This window comes from Mesoplodon bidens (genome assembly GCF_964165515.1).
Source record: "Mesoplodon bidens genome assembly, chromosome: 1".
NCBI classification, from domain to species: domain Eukaryota; kingdom Metazoa; phylum Chordata; class Mammalia; order Artiodactyla; family Ziphiidae; genus Mesoplodon; species Mesoplodon bidens.
The window spans coordinates 120,932,401-120,947,412 of NC_138176.1; the positions used below are offsets into that span (position 1 = coordinate 120,932,401).

The 15,012-nt window shown below is 41.6% G+C and overlaps 1 protein-coding gene across 15 annotated transcripts in view; it reads right to left on the reverse strand.

Annotated features, from left to right (window-relative positions):
* The window catches only part of RHOBTB1 (Rho related BTB domain containing 1), a 70,726-nt gene that overhangs the window by 35,651 nt on the left and 20,063 nt on the right, over positions 1-15,012 (reverse strand). For 12 of the 15 annotated variants that reach the window (XR_014016990.1, XM_081248182.1, XM_081248186.1 and 9 more), the window contains 2 exons: positions 3,237-3,438; positions 2,616-2,719 (listed from right to left, as the gene is read on the reverse strand). The exons of 1 other annotated variant lie outside the window; for it this stretch is intronic. Coding sequence is in view for 13 of the 14 variants with exons in the window: in XM_081248182.1 (XP_081104308.1) it covers positions 2,616-2,719; positions 3,237-3,428 (296 nt within the window). In the remaining variant the exon portion in view is untranslated. Of the gene's footprint in view, positions 1-2,615; positions 2,720-3,236; positions 3,439-11,097; positions 11,128-15,012 lie in introns of those variants that run through there. 2 more of the 15 variants (XM_081248185.1, XM_081248178.1) reach the window with 2 other exon arrangements.

Below are 15,012 nucleotides of genomic sequence, written 5' to 3' on the forward strand. Positions count from 1 at the left end.
GCCTGTGCCAAAGAAGGTTTGAGGCGGTAACTTGTTAACTAGCTTGGTGCTAAGGAGCTGAGGAAACTGAAGGTGAAGTCTAAGGCATCTTGGTATGAATCTGGTTTCTCTCACTGTCACCATAAGAATCAAATGAATTATTTTAAAAAGGTTCCAAATACATTTCTGCATCTCAGGAATATATCACATCTCGCTGACTTGTAATTCATACCAAGTATAGTAAAAACATCAGTGAAAAAACAGGTTTGCAAACCAAACTGAATGTCAGAAACTTAATTATGATTTTTCTCCGTAACGAATGATAGGGAGCTAAAAATGGAAGTGATACAGAAATTAAACAGGTCTCGCACAGCAATGAGATCCAGTGGTTGGAGCCCTATACTGAGTAAAAGAAACTTCTACGACTACCAGACTTTGCCATACACTGTAACTTTTTGGTGCTACAGCAATGTGGTCTGACATATTTAGCGTTTATAGACAGAGGCTGGAATCCGAGACAGAACAGCCCTGGTTTTCGTTCTTTACCCGTGGTGGGGTCTGTGGCAGGAAGCCTGGAGGCTGCGGAGAATCAGAAAAGACAGAGGAAATGCAAGGCCAGACATGCACATAAAGTGAGGCCCACAGAGAGCTCGGTCAGAAACACGGGAGGGCTTCCTGAGCCCCTCTGTGTTGCTTAGGGAGTCAGACTTGGCTTGGAAAGCGCGTCCTGTTTCCACCAAAGGGGCGGGGGATGGCTACAGTTGACAGAGCCAAACACTGTCGGAGCCAGAACACTGCACTTTGAACTGATAGAGTCACATGAGAGACCAGCTTATTTCTGTTGGGAGGGACCAAGCAGAGGCATGACATACATCAAGGAGCTGGATGAGGCCCAGTGTAGATGCCTGTCAGTATCAGACCTATGAAGGTCACTGTGCCATTAAATCAGCCCTAAGCAGGAACCTCCCATGATAATGAAGCAGCCTTTCTATCACCACAAAACAAGTTTTACATGGTGGAACCAAGTTAAAATTCATCATCCCAAATGCATAAATTTCAAGTGGCAATAAACCACTGAGCTGTTGAGACAGCATGTAGAAGCTAAACCCAATACCTCAGTAAGCTCATCTCTATTCACCACACCTGTTTAGAAGTTGGGGTGCAAACAGTCCTTTGAAATCTATTGTGCTGTCCTTACTTTGATTCCAGTCAACATTTTATTATGCTTCCTTAAAACCCCAGGTATTACAAAATCTGACTGCATAGTACTTACAAGCAGGTTCACTGATTCTTATTTTTGTGCGTGTGTAATGATGAGACAACGGAAAAAAACCCAAATGGCAACTAAGATAAGAATCAAGAACATCATGGAAAGGGAAAAAAAAAAAAAAAAACCAGGAAACTCAAGAAGAAACATAGCTGTAATGCTGGATATTAAGTTCAACAGTTCTCGTTGTTCAAGGGGACATTAAAATCACAGTCTTACTTCTACATGCCTCTTTCTGAGACCCCCTTGAACAAACTGGCCTAAATTGCAGATTCTTTCAGTGTGTGAACGACTTCTCAGGACTAGGGCAAACCCTTTCAGCAGTTTATTCAGTATTTTAGACCACTTGGATAAATGCCAATAGAAGTTCAGAGGCTTAAGAGGGCCACTGGCTTGAAGAAAAGAGAGGTCCTTTCAGAAAAGCTTATCTCAATACAAAGGAGTAACTCGTTTGGAGTATCTAATCCAATCCTGTGAGGTAGCATGATGTTTGACGTTAACAGAGACCTAAAGTCTAAACTTTCTAAACTTAAAAGGAAATGTCTTCATTTACAATTAAGGGGTAAGGAGATCTCCTCCTTATCTGGATTTTGATAGTTATAACAGATTCACTGAGATGGACTTTAAGACAGCTGGAGTCCCGGAGACTCCTTTGGAGTTATGGTGACAAAGAGAAGTTGCTAAATATTTTATGGTACTTTGACCTTGTTCCCACTCATATTAATGTCCTAGATTTATCTTCCCTTTACTGGATTCTTCCTCCTCCTCCTTTTTTTCTTTTAAATGAAAAGTAGACATTAATGCTTCAGTTCATTTTGGAAATGTGCCTTTGTGAAGGACTTCAGAGATATTTTTCTTTCTTTTTTAAAAATGACCTTCAAATAAAAATAATCGACTTTTCAGACAACAAAGCCCATAGCAAGTAACATCAGACTGCAGTATGGTCACAAAAAGACCAAAGAGACCTTTTGAAGTGGGGTGGCCAAGTGCTAAAAAAACTTAAAACATTCTAAGAGAAGGTAAATTAAGTATTATTCAGGAAGACAACAATCAAAGCAGCCCAAGGTTGGAGAGCACAACAGAATCCACATCCAGCAAACGTCCAGTTTAACTAGCACTGGTTGTTTTAAATAAAGTACTTCCTGGGAGGAACCAAGTGGCCACGCAGAGTGCTTTTCTTGACAACAGGAAACAATGCTGTTTTGGGTTGTTCTTTTTTTTTTTTGTCTTCTCTTTTCTTAGACACATTGCAGAACCCAACATATCTCAAGGCCATATTATGTGGTTTGTGTTGATTTACGAAGCAGAGATGGGTTTGGGAAAGGAAATTGTACTGAAGTTGAACTGAACTGCACTAGTCTTGGTTTACCTGCCATATGCAAAACGCCTGTCTTTGTGGTGATCGCCAAAAGTATCCCAAAGCCTGAGAGAAACGCTCACTTCATCAACGACATCCCGGGAACGCTCCAAGACCTGCAGGAGAGACAGCACCCACGCTCACCATCAGTCAGAGGCTCCCCCTCAGAGCCCCCGAGACGCACTTGCATTTAGTCTTCTCCTTCTATCTAACAGGACTTAGCTAAGTCCTAATTCTCTTCCTGGAACCACATGCCTCAAAAGCCCTCCCTCAGGATACCATAGCCATACTCCAAGTCGGCCTTCTGGCTTTTGTTTTCTCTTGTGACACTAAAAAGGTGAGTTTTGTCTCGAATATACAAGTTAACCCCTTCCCCTGCTTTTTAAAAATCAGACTGGCTGTATTCAATAGCCTGTGGTAAACTGTAATGGAAAAGAATATAAAAGAATGTATACACAGGTATACCTGAATCACTCTGCTATACAGCAGAAACTAACACAACATTGTAAAGCAACTATACTTCAATAAAAAAAATCAAGTAAACAGAAATCCAAAAAAATAAACAAATAAAAATCAGATTGGCAACAGCAATGATGTACCCTTAGGATTCTAAAGAAACGCCGTCTGTCTTACCTCCTGGCAGACCCGGTACTGGTCAATGGCCCACACTGTGGGTACGTGGGTGGCCAGCAGCTGGTACTGTGTCAGTGTTGTATTACACGCTCTGGCGCAGATCAAGCGCGTCTTCCCCACGGCGTTGTCTCCCACGACCACGCACTTGATGGTTTCCACGTTGGGTCTTTCGTAGTCCATGTCAGTGTCCATTTATAAAACTCTAGAAGAAGAGAGCGGACACCACATTCAAGACACTGGTGCTTTCCAGAGCAGTCAAAGATGGGAGGGGGCCAGGTGGTTTTCCCTTGGTCCAGGCACTTCTTTGGAGGTACCCAGGCAGAAGCTAGAAGTTTGGAAGTTCCTACTAAGCCAAACTGAAACTCAACTTTTCTTTTTATATCTCACACAAGTACAAAAACACCGGATTGTTATTTTGACCCCAAACGGTTGATTCCAGTTAACATGTTATTTTCTCCTTAGTTTTCTCTAAACACAACCTGCCTACTGGAGCTCCATCCAGGCGAGTCAGGGCTGCTTGCACACATTTCTAGCTCACTGGCTACTCACGTCGACCCGCTAAAGAGACTGGGCACCTGCAGGTTTAAGCTTACACATTCGGGCATAAGCAGCCTTTGCAATATGAGTGTCCATTACAATCTTCCGGTGATCCAAGATCTCTCATTAAAAAGCAATTTCCTATAGGTTCTAAACTATCCTGGTGACTTAGGGGAGAATCCAAAGTATTAGCAGAAAGGGACTACTTGACTTTAAAGAAGAGTGAACTGTAAGTGTGAGATTGGATACATTATTATTATTTTAATTAATTTATTTATTTTGGCTGAGTTGGGTCTTCTGTTGCTGTGTGCCGGCTTTCTCTAGTTGCGGCGGGTGGGGTTGCTCTTCATTGCGGTGCGCAGGCTTCTCATTGCGGTGGCTTCTTGTTGCGGAGCATGGGCTCTAGGCGTGCGGGCTTCAGTAGTTGTGGCGCACGGGCTTAGTTGCTCCGCGGCATGTGGGATCTTCCCGGACTAGGGATTGAACCCGTGTCCCCTGCATTGGCAGGCGGATTCTTAACCACTGTGCCACCAGGGAAGTCCCTTGATACATTATTAAAATTAATTTATCCTTATATTCATTCATTAATTTTTATTAATCAAATTCATTAAAAGATATTCTTAAGAGGAGCACTATTAAGAAAGATTTTGAAAAAAATTCCCTTCCTCTCTGTTTTCAGAGAAGAAATCTGGAGCATGTGGTAGAGAATGATTTTAACAGAATGAGGAGCTACTTTGGAATCTTCCTGAAACTATCAACAAAGGTTAAAAGAGCGTTGCTGGGTGAGGGGTGAAGAGGCAGAAGAAAGCTGCTGGCAGCTCTGCTTCCCCAAAACAGGAACCCCACAAGCTGCAGAGCGGACTGCTTCCCGGTAGCAGCTGGATGGGTGGCCAACCATGCAAGATTTTAAGATTTTAATGTATTATGATTGCTCTTCTGAGGAAGTCTATTGTTAAACTGAGAAAACTGTTTTCTTAAAAAGAGTCCATAATGGTCTTAACAGCCATGGTAAAAAAAAAAAAAAAAAAAGCTCAGAGTAGGGCGTAATACATAATTGGGAATCAAAACATGTTTAAAAAAAATTTTTAAATAACTTTATTTATTTATTTTTGGCTGCGTTGGGTCTTTGCTGCTGCACGCAGGCTTTCTCTAGTTGCAGCGAATGGGGGCTACTCTTCCTTGCAGTGAGCAGGCTTCTCACTGCGGTGGCCTCTCTTGTTGCGGAGCATGGGCTCTAGGCACGTGGGCTTCAGTAGCTGCCGCGTGCGGGGTCAGTAGTTGTGGCTCGTGGGCTCTAGAGCGCAGGCTCAGTAGTTGTGGCGCACGGGCTTAGTTGCTCTGTGGCATGTGGGATTTTCCTGGACTAGGGCTCGAACCCATCTCCCCTGCGTTGGCAGGCGGATTCTTAACCACTGTGCCACCAGGCAAGTCCCTCAATACATGTTTAATTCAATTGACTTAAGAAAAATGATAATTTGGATAATATGAGATTAAGGGTATAGAGGGAGAGATAGCAGAAGAATGTTAAAGAAGAATGCTTTTGCACAGTTAGGCCCATCTGAATGTGGATAACACCATCACAGGAGGTGTTAAACCGGAGGCTGGAGAACTATCCGGCAGGAATGGAGTGGAGTGATTCAAGGAACAGATGTGTGGTGAGGTTAAGATCTGATCCTACACCCATGAAGAGGCTTAAAATAGATACCTGTCCCCCACCTGGTAAATGCTGACTTTGAAGGTCTTGGGTGGGAAAAGAGTCTTTAAATATCTCCAATTCTGGTGATTAGCCAGGTGTGGTGATTCCAAAAATCAACCTCTTTAAAATCCAGCCTTAAAATCCTATGATTGTATTAGTTCTCGATTTAATAGTATAATGTGGCAAAAGCATTACTTTGGCATTAGATGGGTGGTGCTTAAACTCTAGAACATTTGGCAATGTCTGGAGGCATTTTTTTTTTGTGGTACGCGGGCCTCTCACTGTGTGGCCTCTCCCGCTGTGGAGCATAGGCTCCGGACGCGCAGGCTCAGCGGCCATGGCTCACGGGCCCAGCCACCCCACAGCATGTGGGATCTTCCCGGACCGGGGCACGAACCCGTGTCCCCTGCATCGGCAGGCGGACTCTCAACCACTGCGCCACCAGGGAAGCCCCAAAATTTCATACTTTTGAGTGAATTTTATTTTATTTTTTAGATAGATAAAAGTCAAAGAGAACCAATCCATAAAATTTGGGAGAATGTTTGGATTTAGTAAAGATTCAGACATGACACAAAAACTGTAACATTGGTTTTCTCGTTGGCTTGCAAACTTATTACTCTGATAGCATCCCCCCAAAGAGGAGTCCCCCAAATAATTTGAATAGTGGCAGCTCAGGTGGAATAGCTGTGTAGCTTTTACAGAAGATGACTTTGAGGGGGATAAAAGCCCTTCTGGTTTTATATTAAGGCCATGATTACAAAAATATCATCACTTTACTTATTTATAGACACATCTCATGCACAGTCTTAAAAAGAATTTCTGTATCAGAGGTGAGAATAACATCCGTTGGTCCTCTCATCTCTAGCAATCTGCGCAAAACTGAAGTGACTGCCAAAGGTGCTGAACTTTGTGCAAAGGTAACAGCATATAAGGGAAGTGAAAGGCAGGCAGAATTAAATTCTCACAGCCCGGATCATGCACTCTACATGGGGCACTTCCAGGAAGAGTTTGCTGGGTTTCCAAAATCCGAGGCTCCAAATCTTTCCTTTTGGGTAGAAATTTACTTAGTGGTACTCTAAAAAGTACTTTAAGAGTATGAAGTCACAGCCAAGGATGTAAACTCATGCTATTTTTGTACTGTAAACCAATTATTCATCTGTTACACATAAACAAGTAAATATTATATTATGGTCTAATTATAAAAATATGCAACTGTATCCTTCTTTGCTTGTTATGGGCTCAAATTTATCCATATCTAGCACTCTTATGGTTGAATGCGCGCTTACGACCATCTGGATAATGACTCTCTGGTTTCTGATTTTTATTTATCCGGAAAAGACAGTAATAAATATTCCTTTAACATTGTTAATAAATTTCACCACCATAAATCCTGCTGATCTATGAAGATACCCTTTTGCCTTTAGATCCATATCTGGGGAGACAAGGAAGGTATAAAACGGAAAGAATAGCTAGGCAGAACTGATACTGGTAACCTGATACTGTGGCAGCTCTGTAATGTCACTCAAAACCGACTTGAACTTTATTTCATACTTTCACTGAATCTTCAGGACATGGATGCTGATAGTTAAAATGCTACCTGAAAAATCTACTTGTACACTCTCTGGAAGTCAGAAGTTTATTTAAAAACAAGTAAGTGATAAAAATAAGAAATGAAAGAGGAGAAATAATATCTGATACTGCAGAAATAAAAAAAAACATAAGAGAATACTATGCCAACAAATTGGGGAAACCTAGAAGAAACTGACAAGTTTATAGAAACATACAGCTCACCAAAACTGAATCAAGAAGATATAGATAATCTGAACAGACCAACCACTAAAAATGAAATAGAATCTATAATAAAAGAAAAAATTCCTTGCAAACAAAAGTCCAGGATGGGATGGCTTCTCTGAAGAATTCTACCAAACATATTAAGGAGAACTTATACCAATCCTTCTCAAACTCTTCCAAAAAACTGAAGAGGAGGGAACCCTCCCAAAGTCCTTCTATGAAGCCACCATCACCCTGATACCAAAACCAGACAAAGACACTAGCAAAAAAATTATAGGCCAATATCCTTGATGAATATAGATGTAAAAATCTTCAACAAAATATTAGCAAATTGAACCCAACCACACATAAAAAGGATCATACACCATGATCAAGTTGGACTCATCCTAGGGTCACAAGGCTGGTTCACCATACATAAAATCAATGTGATATGCCATAATCAACAACAGAAAAGACAAAAACCACATGATCATCTCAACAGATGCAGAAAAAGCATCTGATAAAATTCTACATCCATTCATTATAAAAACTCTCAGCAAAGTGTGTATAGAGGGAACATATCTCAACATAATAAAAGCTATTTATGACAAACCCCCAGTCAATATAATACTAAACAGTGAAAAGCTGAAAGCCTTCCCACTAAAATCTGCAACAAGACAAGGATGCCCAGTCTCACCACTTTTATTTAACATAGTATTGGAAGTCCAAGCTACAGCAATCAGACAAAAAAAAAAAAAAAAAAGAAATGTGTCCAAATTGAAAGGGAAGATGTAAAATTGTCTTTACATGCAGATAACATGGTATTTCTATATATGAAAACTCTAAAGACTACACACAAAAACTATTAGAAGTGATGAACGAATTCAGCAAGGCAGCAGGATACAAGATTAACATACAGAAATCTGTTGCATTTCTTGACACTAACAATGAAATATCAGAAAGAGAAAGTAAAAAAAAAATCCCTTTTAAAATCATGTACAAAAAAAAGATACATAGGAATAAACCTGACCAACGAGGTGAAAGACTTATATACCGAGAACTATAAAACATTGATAAAGGAAATTGAACATGACTGAAAGAAATGGAAAGATATTCCATGCTGCTGGATTGAAAGAATTAATATATATATATATTTTTAGCTTCATTTTTTATTGGAGTATAATTGCTTTACAATGTGATGTTAGTTTCTTCTGTACAATGAAATGAATCAGCTATATACATACCTATATCCCCTCCCTCTTGCACCTCCTTCCCCACCTCCCATCCCACCCATCTAGTTCATCACAGAGCACCAAGCTGAGCTTCCTGTGCTTTATAGCATGTTCCCGCTAGCTATTTTACACATGGTAGTGTATATATGTCAATCCTAATCTCCCAACTCATCCCCCCTCCCCTTCCCTCCCTGTGTCCACCTGTCCGTTCTGTACATCTACGTCTCTATTCCTACCCTGCAAATAGGTTCACCTGTACCATTTTCTAGATTTCACATGTATGCGTTAATATACTATATTTGTTTTTCTCTTTCTGGCTTACTTCATTCTGTATGACAGACTCTGGGTCCATCCACATCTCTACAAATGACCCAATTTCGTTCCTTTTTACAGCTGAGTAATATTCCATTGTGTATATGTATCACATCTTCTTTATCCATTCATCTGTTGTTGGACGTTTAGGTAGTTTCCATGTCCCGGCTCTTGTAAATAGTGCGGCAAAGAACATTGGGGTACATGTGTCCTTTTGAATTATGGTTTTCTCAGGGTATATGCTCAGTAGTGGGATTGCTGGATCATATGGTGGTTGGCAGAATAAATATTGTTAAAATGGCCATACTACCCAAAGCAATCTACAAATTTAATGCAATCCATATCAAAATTTTCACAGAACTAGAACAAATAATCCTAAAATTTATATGGAGTCACAAAAGACCCAGAATTGCCAAAACAATCCTGAGGAAAAAGAACAAAGCTGGAGGCATAACCTTCTCAGACTTCAGAATCAAAGCAGCATGGTATTGGCACAAAACCAGACATATGGATCAATGGAACAGAATAGAGAGCCCAAAAATAAACCCACACACTTATGCTCAGTTAATCTATGACAAAGCAGGCAAGAATATACAATGGAGAAGAGACAGTGTCTTTGACAAGTGGTGTTGGGAAAGCTGGAGAGCTGCATGTAAATCAATGAAGTTAGAACACTCTCTCACATGGTACACAAAAATAAACTCAAAACGGCTTAAAGACTTAAATATAAGACATGACACCATAAAACTCCTAGAAGAGAACATAGGCAAAACATTCTCTGACATAAATCGTAGCAATGTTTTCTTAGGTCAGTTTCCCAAGGCAAAAGAAATAAAAGCAAAAATAAACAAAAGGGACCTAAACTAACTTAAAAGCTTTTGCACAGCAAAGGAAACCATAAACAAAACAGAAAGACAACCTACAGAATGGGAGAAAATATTTGCAAACGATGCAACTGACAAGGGACTAATTTCCAAAATATACAAACAGCTCATACAACTCAATATCAAAAAAAAACAAACAACCCAATCAAAAAATGGGCAGAAGACCTAAACAGTCATTTCTCTAAAGAAGACATACAGATGGCCAACAGGCACATGAAAAGATGCTCAACATCACTAATTATTAGAAAAATGCAAATCAAAACTACAATGAGGTATCACCTCACACTGGTCAGAGTGGCCATCATCAAAAAGTCTACAAACAATAAATGCTGGAGAAGGTGTGAAGAAAAGGGAACCCTCCTACACTGTTGGTGGGAATGTAAATTGGTGCAGCCACTAGGGAGAGCAGTATGGAGGCTCCTTAAAAAACTAAAAAAAGAGTTACCATATGATCCAGCAATCCCTATTCTGGGCATATATCTTGAAAAGATGAAAACTGTAATTTGAAAAGATACATGCACCCTAGTGTTCATAGCAGCACTATTTACAATAGCCAAGACATGGAAGCAACCTAAATGTCTACTAACAGAGGAACTGATAAAGAAGACATGGTATATACATACAATGGAATATTACTAAGCCATAAAAAATGAATGAAATAATGCCATTTGCAGCAACATGGATGGACCTAGAGATTATCTTACTAAGTAAATAAGTCAGAGAAAGACAAATTTCATGACATCATTTATATGCAGAATGTAAAAAATGTTACAAATGAACTTATTTATCAAACAGAAACAGACTCACAGACATAGAAAACAAACTTATGCTTACCAAAGGAGAAAGGGAGGGGGAGGGATAAATTAGGAGTTTGGGATTAACAGATACACACTACTGTATATAAAAGAAACAACAAGGTCCTACTGTATAGCACAGGGAACTATATTCAATATCTTGTAATAACCTATAATGGAAGAGAATCTGAAAAAGAACATATATGTATGCATAACTGAATCACTGTGCTGTATACCTGAAACGAACACAGCAGTGTAAGTCAGCTATACTTCAATTAAAGAAAAAAAAAACTGGTAAGTGAACAAGATATTGTGGAGGTTGGGAAGTGAAGGACTTGGTGAGGAGGTGCAGGGAGGCCCCCGTTCTGGGTACCGGTGCCCTCCACAAGGCTGGCTTAGAACAGCATGGTCCTGATCTTCTAGCTCTCAGGTTACGCCATCGGCTTGGTTATCCCATATCTGCCCCCGCCATTATTACTGCCATCTACTGGACTTCTCGTCACTCCTGCACATCCACCACCAACTCAGTCTTCTTGCTGCATCCACAGGATGATGCACCCCACACCCAAGCCTCAGAGCTTCCTTGCCTCTTCAGTGCCAGTGACATACACCACATCATACCGGAGCCATTCGTACCTTTTGGCCGTGTGCTGGATATTGCTGTCCTTCAGAAACATTTTTCCTCTGAACTCTCCAATTTCAAAATCCTACTCTAAGAGCAAAAAGTCCTGTCTTTACAGCCCGTGCTGGGTGAAATATGGCCACGGCAGCAACTCCCATCAGGAGGTGGAATCTATTTCCCTTCCTTTTGAATGTGAGTGACTTCCTGGCCCAACCCAAAAGAATGTGGTGAATGTGACGCTGTGTGAGTTCCAGAATAAAGGCCTCCACAGGCCCTGCATCTCCACCTTCATGCTCCTGGAGCAATGTCAAGGCCGTCCTCTGAGGCCCGCCCAGCAGAAGATGAGGATTCAGTGAGGAAAACCCGAGGCAGTCCGGCCGTCGGCCATCACCAAATGCCACATAATGTGAGGCCATCTTGAATCTTCTAGGCCGGCCAACCCTCCAGCTGAATGTTGTTTTATGAGTGAACCGGCTGAAACCAGCTGAGGAATCACCTAGCCAACCTACAGAATCGTAAGAAATAATAAACTGTTGCTTTAAGCCACCAAGTTTCGGGGTGGTTTGTTACAGAGCGATAGTTCATTGAAACATACTCGTTATTCTTTAGGAAAATCTCCAGAACCTCGACTCCTCCATTTAAAAAATATATACATTTCCATATCAGATTATAGGCCCCTCTTGGAGGATCTTTTCTACCTAGGGTTGATGAATCATGCCAACTCTTATCTACACTGTCACCCTCAACTTCCTGTACTGAATTGTGCAGTAGGCAAAATAATGGTCCATGTTCTAATCTCTGGGACCCGTGAATATGTTCTGTTACATGGCATGCGGGAATTAGGTAGCAAATGGGATTGAGGTTGCTAACCAGCTGACTTTACTATAAAGAGATTATCCTGGATTATCTGAGTAGGCCCAGTGTAATCACAAGAGTCCTTTACATGTGGAAGAAGGAGGCAGAAGGTCAGAGAGTTGGAGAGAAATAAAGGACGACTTTGAAGATAGAGGGAAGGGCTCTAAACCAAGAAATGCAGGTAACCTCTGGGAGCTGGGACAGGTAGGGAAGCAGATTCTCCCCTGGGGTCTCCAGCAGGAACACAGCCTGCCAACACCTTGATTTTTACCCCAGTGAGACCCGTTTCAGACTTCTGACCTCCAGAACTATAAGATAATAAATCTGTTGGTTTAAGACATTGAACTTTGGGTAACTTGTTACAGCAGCAGTAGGAAACTAACACAGCTTGCTTTAGCCACACAAAATGGCTTTCAAAATTCTAAACATTGGGGACTTCCCTGGCGTCCCAGGGATTAAGACTCCGCACTCCCCATGCAGGGGGCGTACGTTCCATCCCCGGTCGGGGAGCTAAGATCCCACGTGCTGCACAGCATGGCCAAAAAAAAAAAAAAATTCTAAACGCTGTGTGTACCTCCACAATTCTTCATCTGCCTGGTGAATTCTATTCATTCCTTAAAATCTTATTCAGATAATACCTCCTCTAAAAAGCTTTTCTAATTGCCCCACCTCCCCACAGACTAAATTACTTGCTCCTCCGTACCAATAAACGGTTTTAGGAGAAGCAATCAAAAACATAAATACTCTCTTTCTCTTCCTCTCTCTCACACTCATTTTTTCTTATATTAGCAAATCACTGAATGGTGGTCTGTGACCTTTTAATTTTTTTCCCTGTGGCTGTAACTTCAAAGTGCCCGTCTTGTGCACTGAATGAATCATCAACTGTTTCTGGGGTACTACTATATACGGAAGTGCTTGGAATATATGAGCATACAATGCCCCTCTTCTATAAAGCTCTGTCATGGGTCCCTAATCTACTCCTGGGCAAACTATGGGCAAAACAGTGATGGAGCCTAACATGACCCTAGTTGCCCTAGGCTCCTTTTCAAAGCATTTTCCTTCCTGTGATGGCTCCCCACACCCACCTTCAGTCCTTGAGATTATGGCCTTTGTACTGTCCTGTTCTTCTCTTAAGAAACAGGTTCTCAGGACGTCTCAGACACGTTCGCTTCCTCAATCATACGACAGCTAGGTGACCATCAGAGTCTCGTCTCCATAACTGAATAATTCAGAGGCACCGTGGCTTATAAAACTCTAGATGTTTCTGCTTGTCCCAGGCGGGTGCACATTAGGATAGGGCCACTATCTGAATTCAGGTAAGGGTGCAAATCTCTTCTAACACTAGAAATTCAGATAGTAGAGAGGGTGAGCAAGGAAAGATTTATCACTTGTCTAAGATGCCTCACTGAGCATCTCTTAATTCCTCCGCATCACCCCACTCTCGGAATATGCCGCCTCTTACTGTCACTTTTTCCATATCTTTTGTTATATTTGCTACGGCAGTCAAGGCCAGGTGAGCAGTCTGCTTAAAAGACAGAAATCTAAGGCCCATAGAGGGGCCTTTGTACTTTAAGCTCCATTCAGCTGTTATTAACAGTTTGAACAGGGCTATTGCACAGCCACTAAACTTTCTTGTCCTTTAGAAAAGCATATACTCTGAACTTCAGGAAATAATTTAACTTGGTCATTAAAAATGCTAGTGGAACAAATTTCAGCATCTTTGAAGAGTTAACCGAAAGAAAAACTGAGAATTTTATATTATTGGTAGGAACAAAAGGGAAATGTTAAGAGTTGCATAATAACTATAGCCAACAGCCAAGTTTCAACTGTGCAGATTTCATTATCCTGAGCTCTTAATCACCAGTCCTAGTCAGGCAGGAGCTGCCTTATGCATTATATAAACATCTCAGCTGGAATGGAGAATGGGTCCAGACCTGGGAAAAGAGACAGTCAGGGCTGGGCTGGGCTGGGCTGGGCTGGGCTTCCCTAAATCAAAACTTCACCGAAATATATCTCCAGGATAAAACTGCCTTTCATCATTCAAAGCAACAATATTTTTTTCAATTGAAAGTTGTGATCAAAACAAAAAAGAGATTAAGTAACAGAAAGAGCACTGCAGAGAAGTCCAGGAATACAGATAATACAGAGACACTTGTAGAAACACTCACTCATTCTCAGCAGAGCCCTGTAAAGACCTACACCAGGTCACGTTCCTTCATTTTTTAAAACTCTGTCAGTGGGGAAGGTGGGCCAGGATTAGAAATAGACTTCTTCTTCTATCTATCCACTGCCCTTAATAAATGCTGTCTCAGTGAAAAAATAAACAACAAATCGAAAACAGATTAAAAGGTGCATACAAATTCCAGGGTAGGTTTCAAAACCACCATAAGTAAAGTGTGTGCTACATGCCTACAAACATGCCATGTAACCTCGCCTTTGATGTTGATTGTGCCATTATTTCTGCTCAAATGCCCTTTCTCGTGCCCCTGATCCATCCGCCGAAATAGTTCTTAGGACTCGGGCTGTCATAGTTAAAGAAATAGAGGCTGCACTTAGTGAGTGCCAGGCCTACAGGTGGACAGCAGCAGACAGGCCAGGGGTGGTGCTGGCCCTCAGGGACCCTCCCAGTCAGGTGGGGAGAGACCACTAAACCTGGGGCCATAACTGTACATTTGATAAGCTCCCTGAGGAAGAACGAAAGGGGTTATGAGAGGAAATGATGGGTGGGAGGTCTCCACGAGGAGGCTCCATTTCCCTGCTCTCTGAAGAATGAGAAGGGCCCCGTCATGAGATGGGAACGAAGCAGGTGGGAAAAGCTCAAGTGTAGGGAACTGGGGCAAGAGAGGGCTGCAAGGCAGGCAGGGGCCAGGTCATATACGGCCTTTTAGGCCATGGTCAGGAGTTTGGATGTTATTCTCAATGAAGTGAGAAGCCACTGAGGCGTTTTCAACAGAGGAATAACAGGTTCTGATTTGCTTTTTTTAAAGGATCATTGGTTTCACCGAGACTGCCGTGTGGAGAGCATGTGGTGGGTGTTCTGAGCAGTGGCTGAGGCCCAGCTAGGAAGCTCCTAA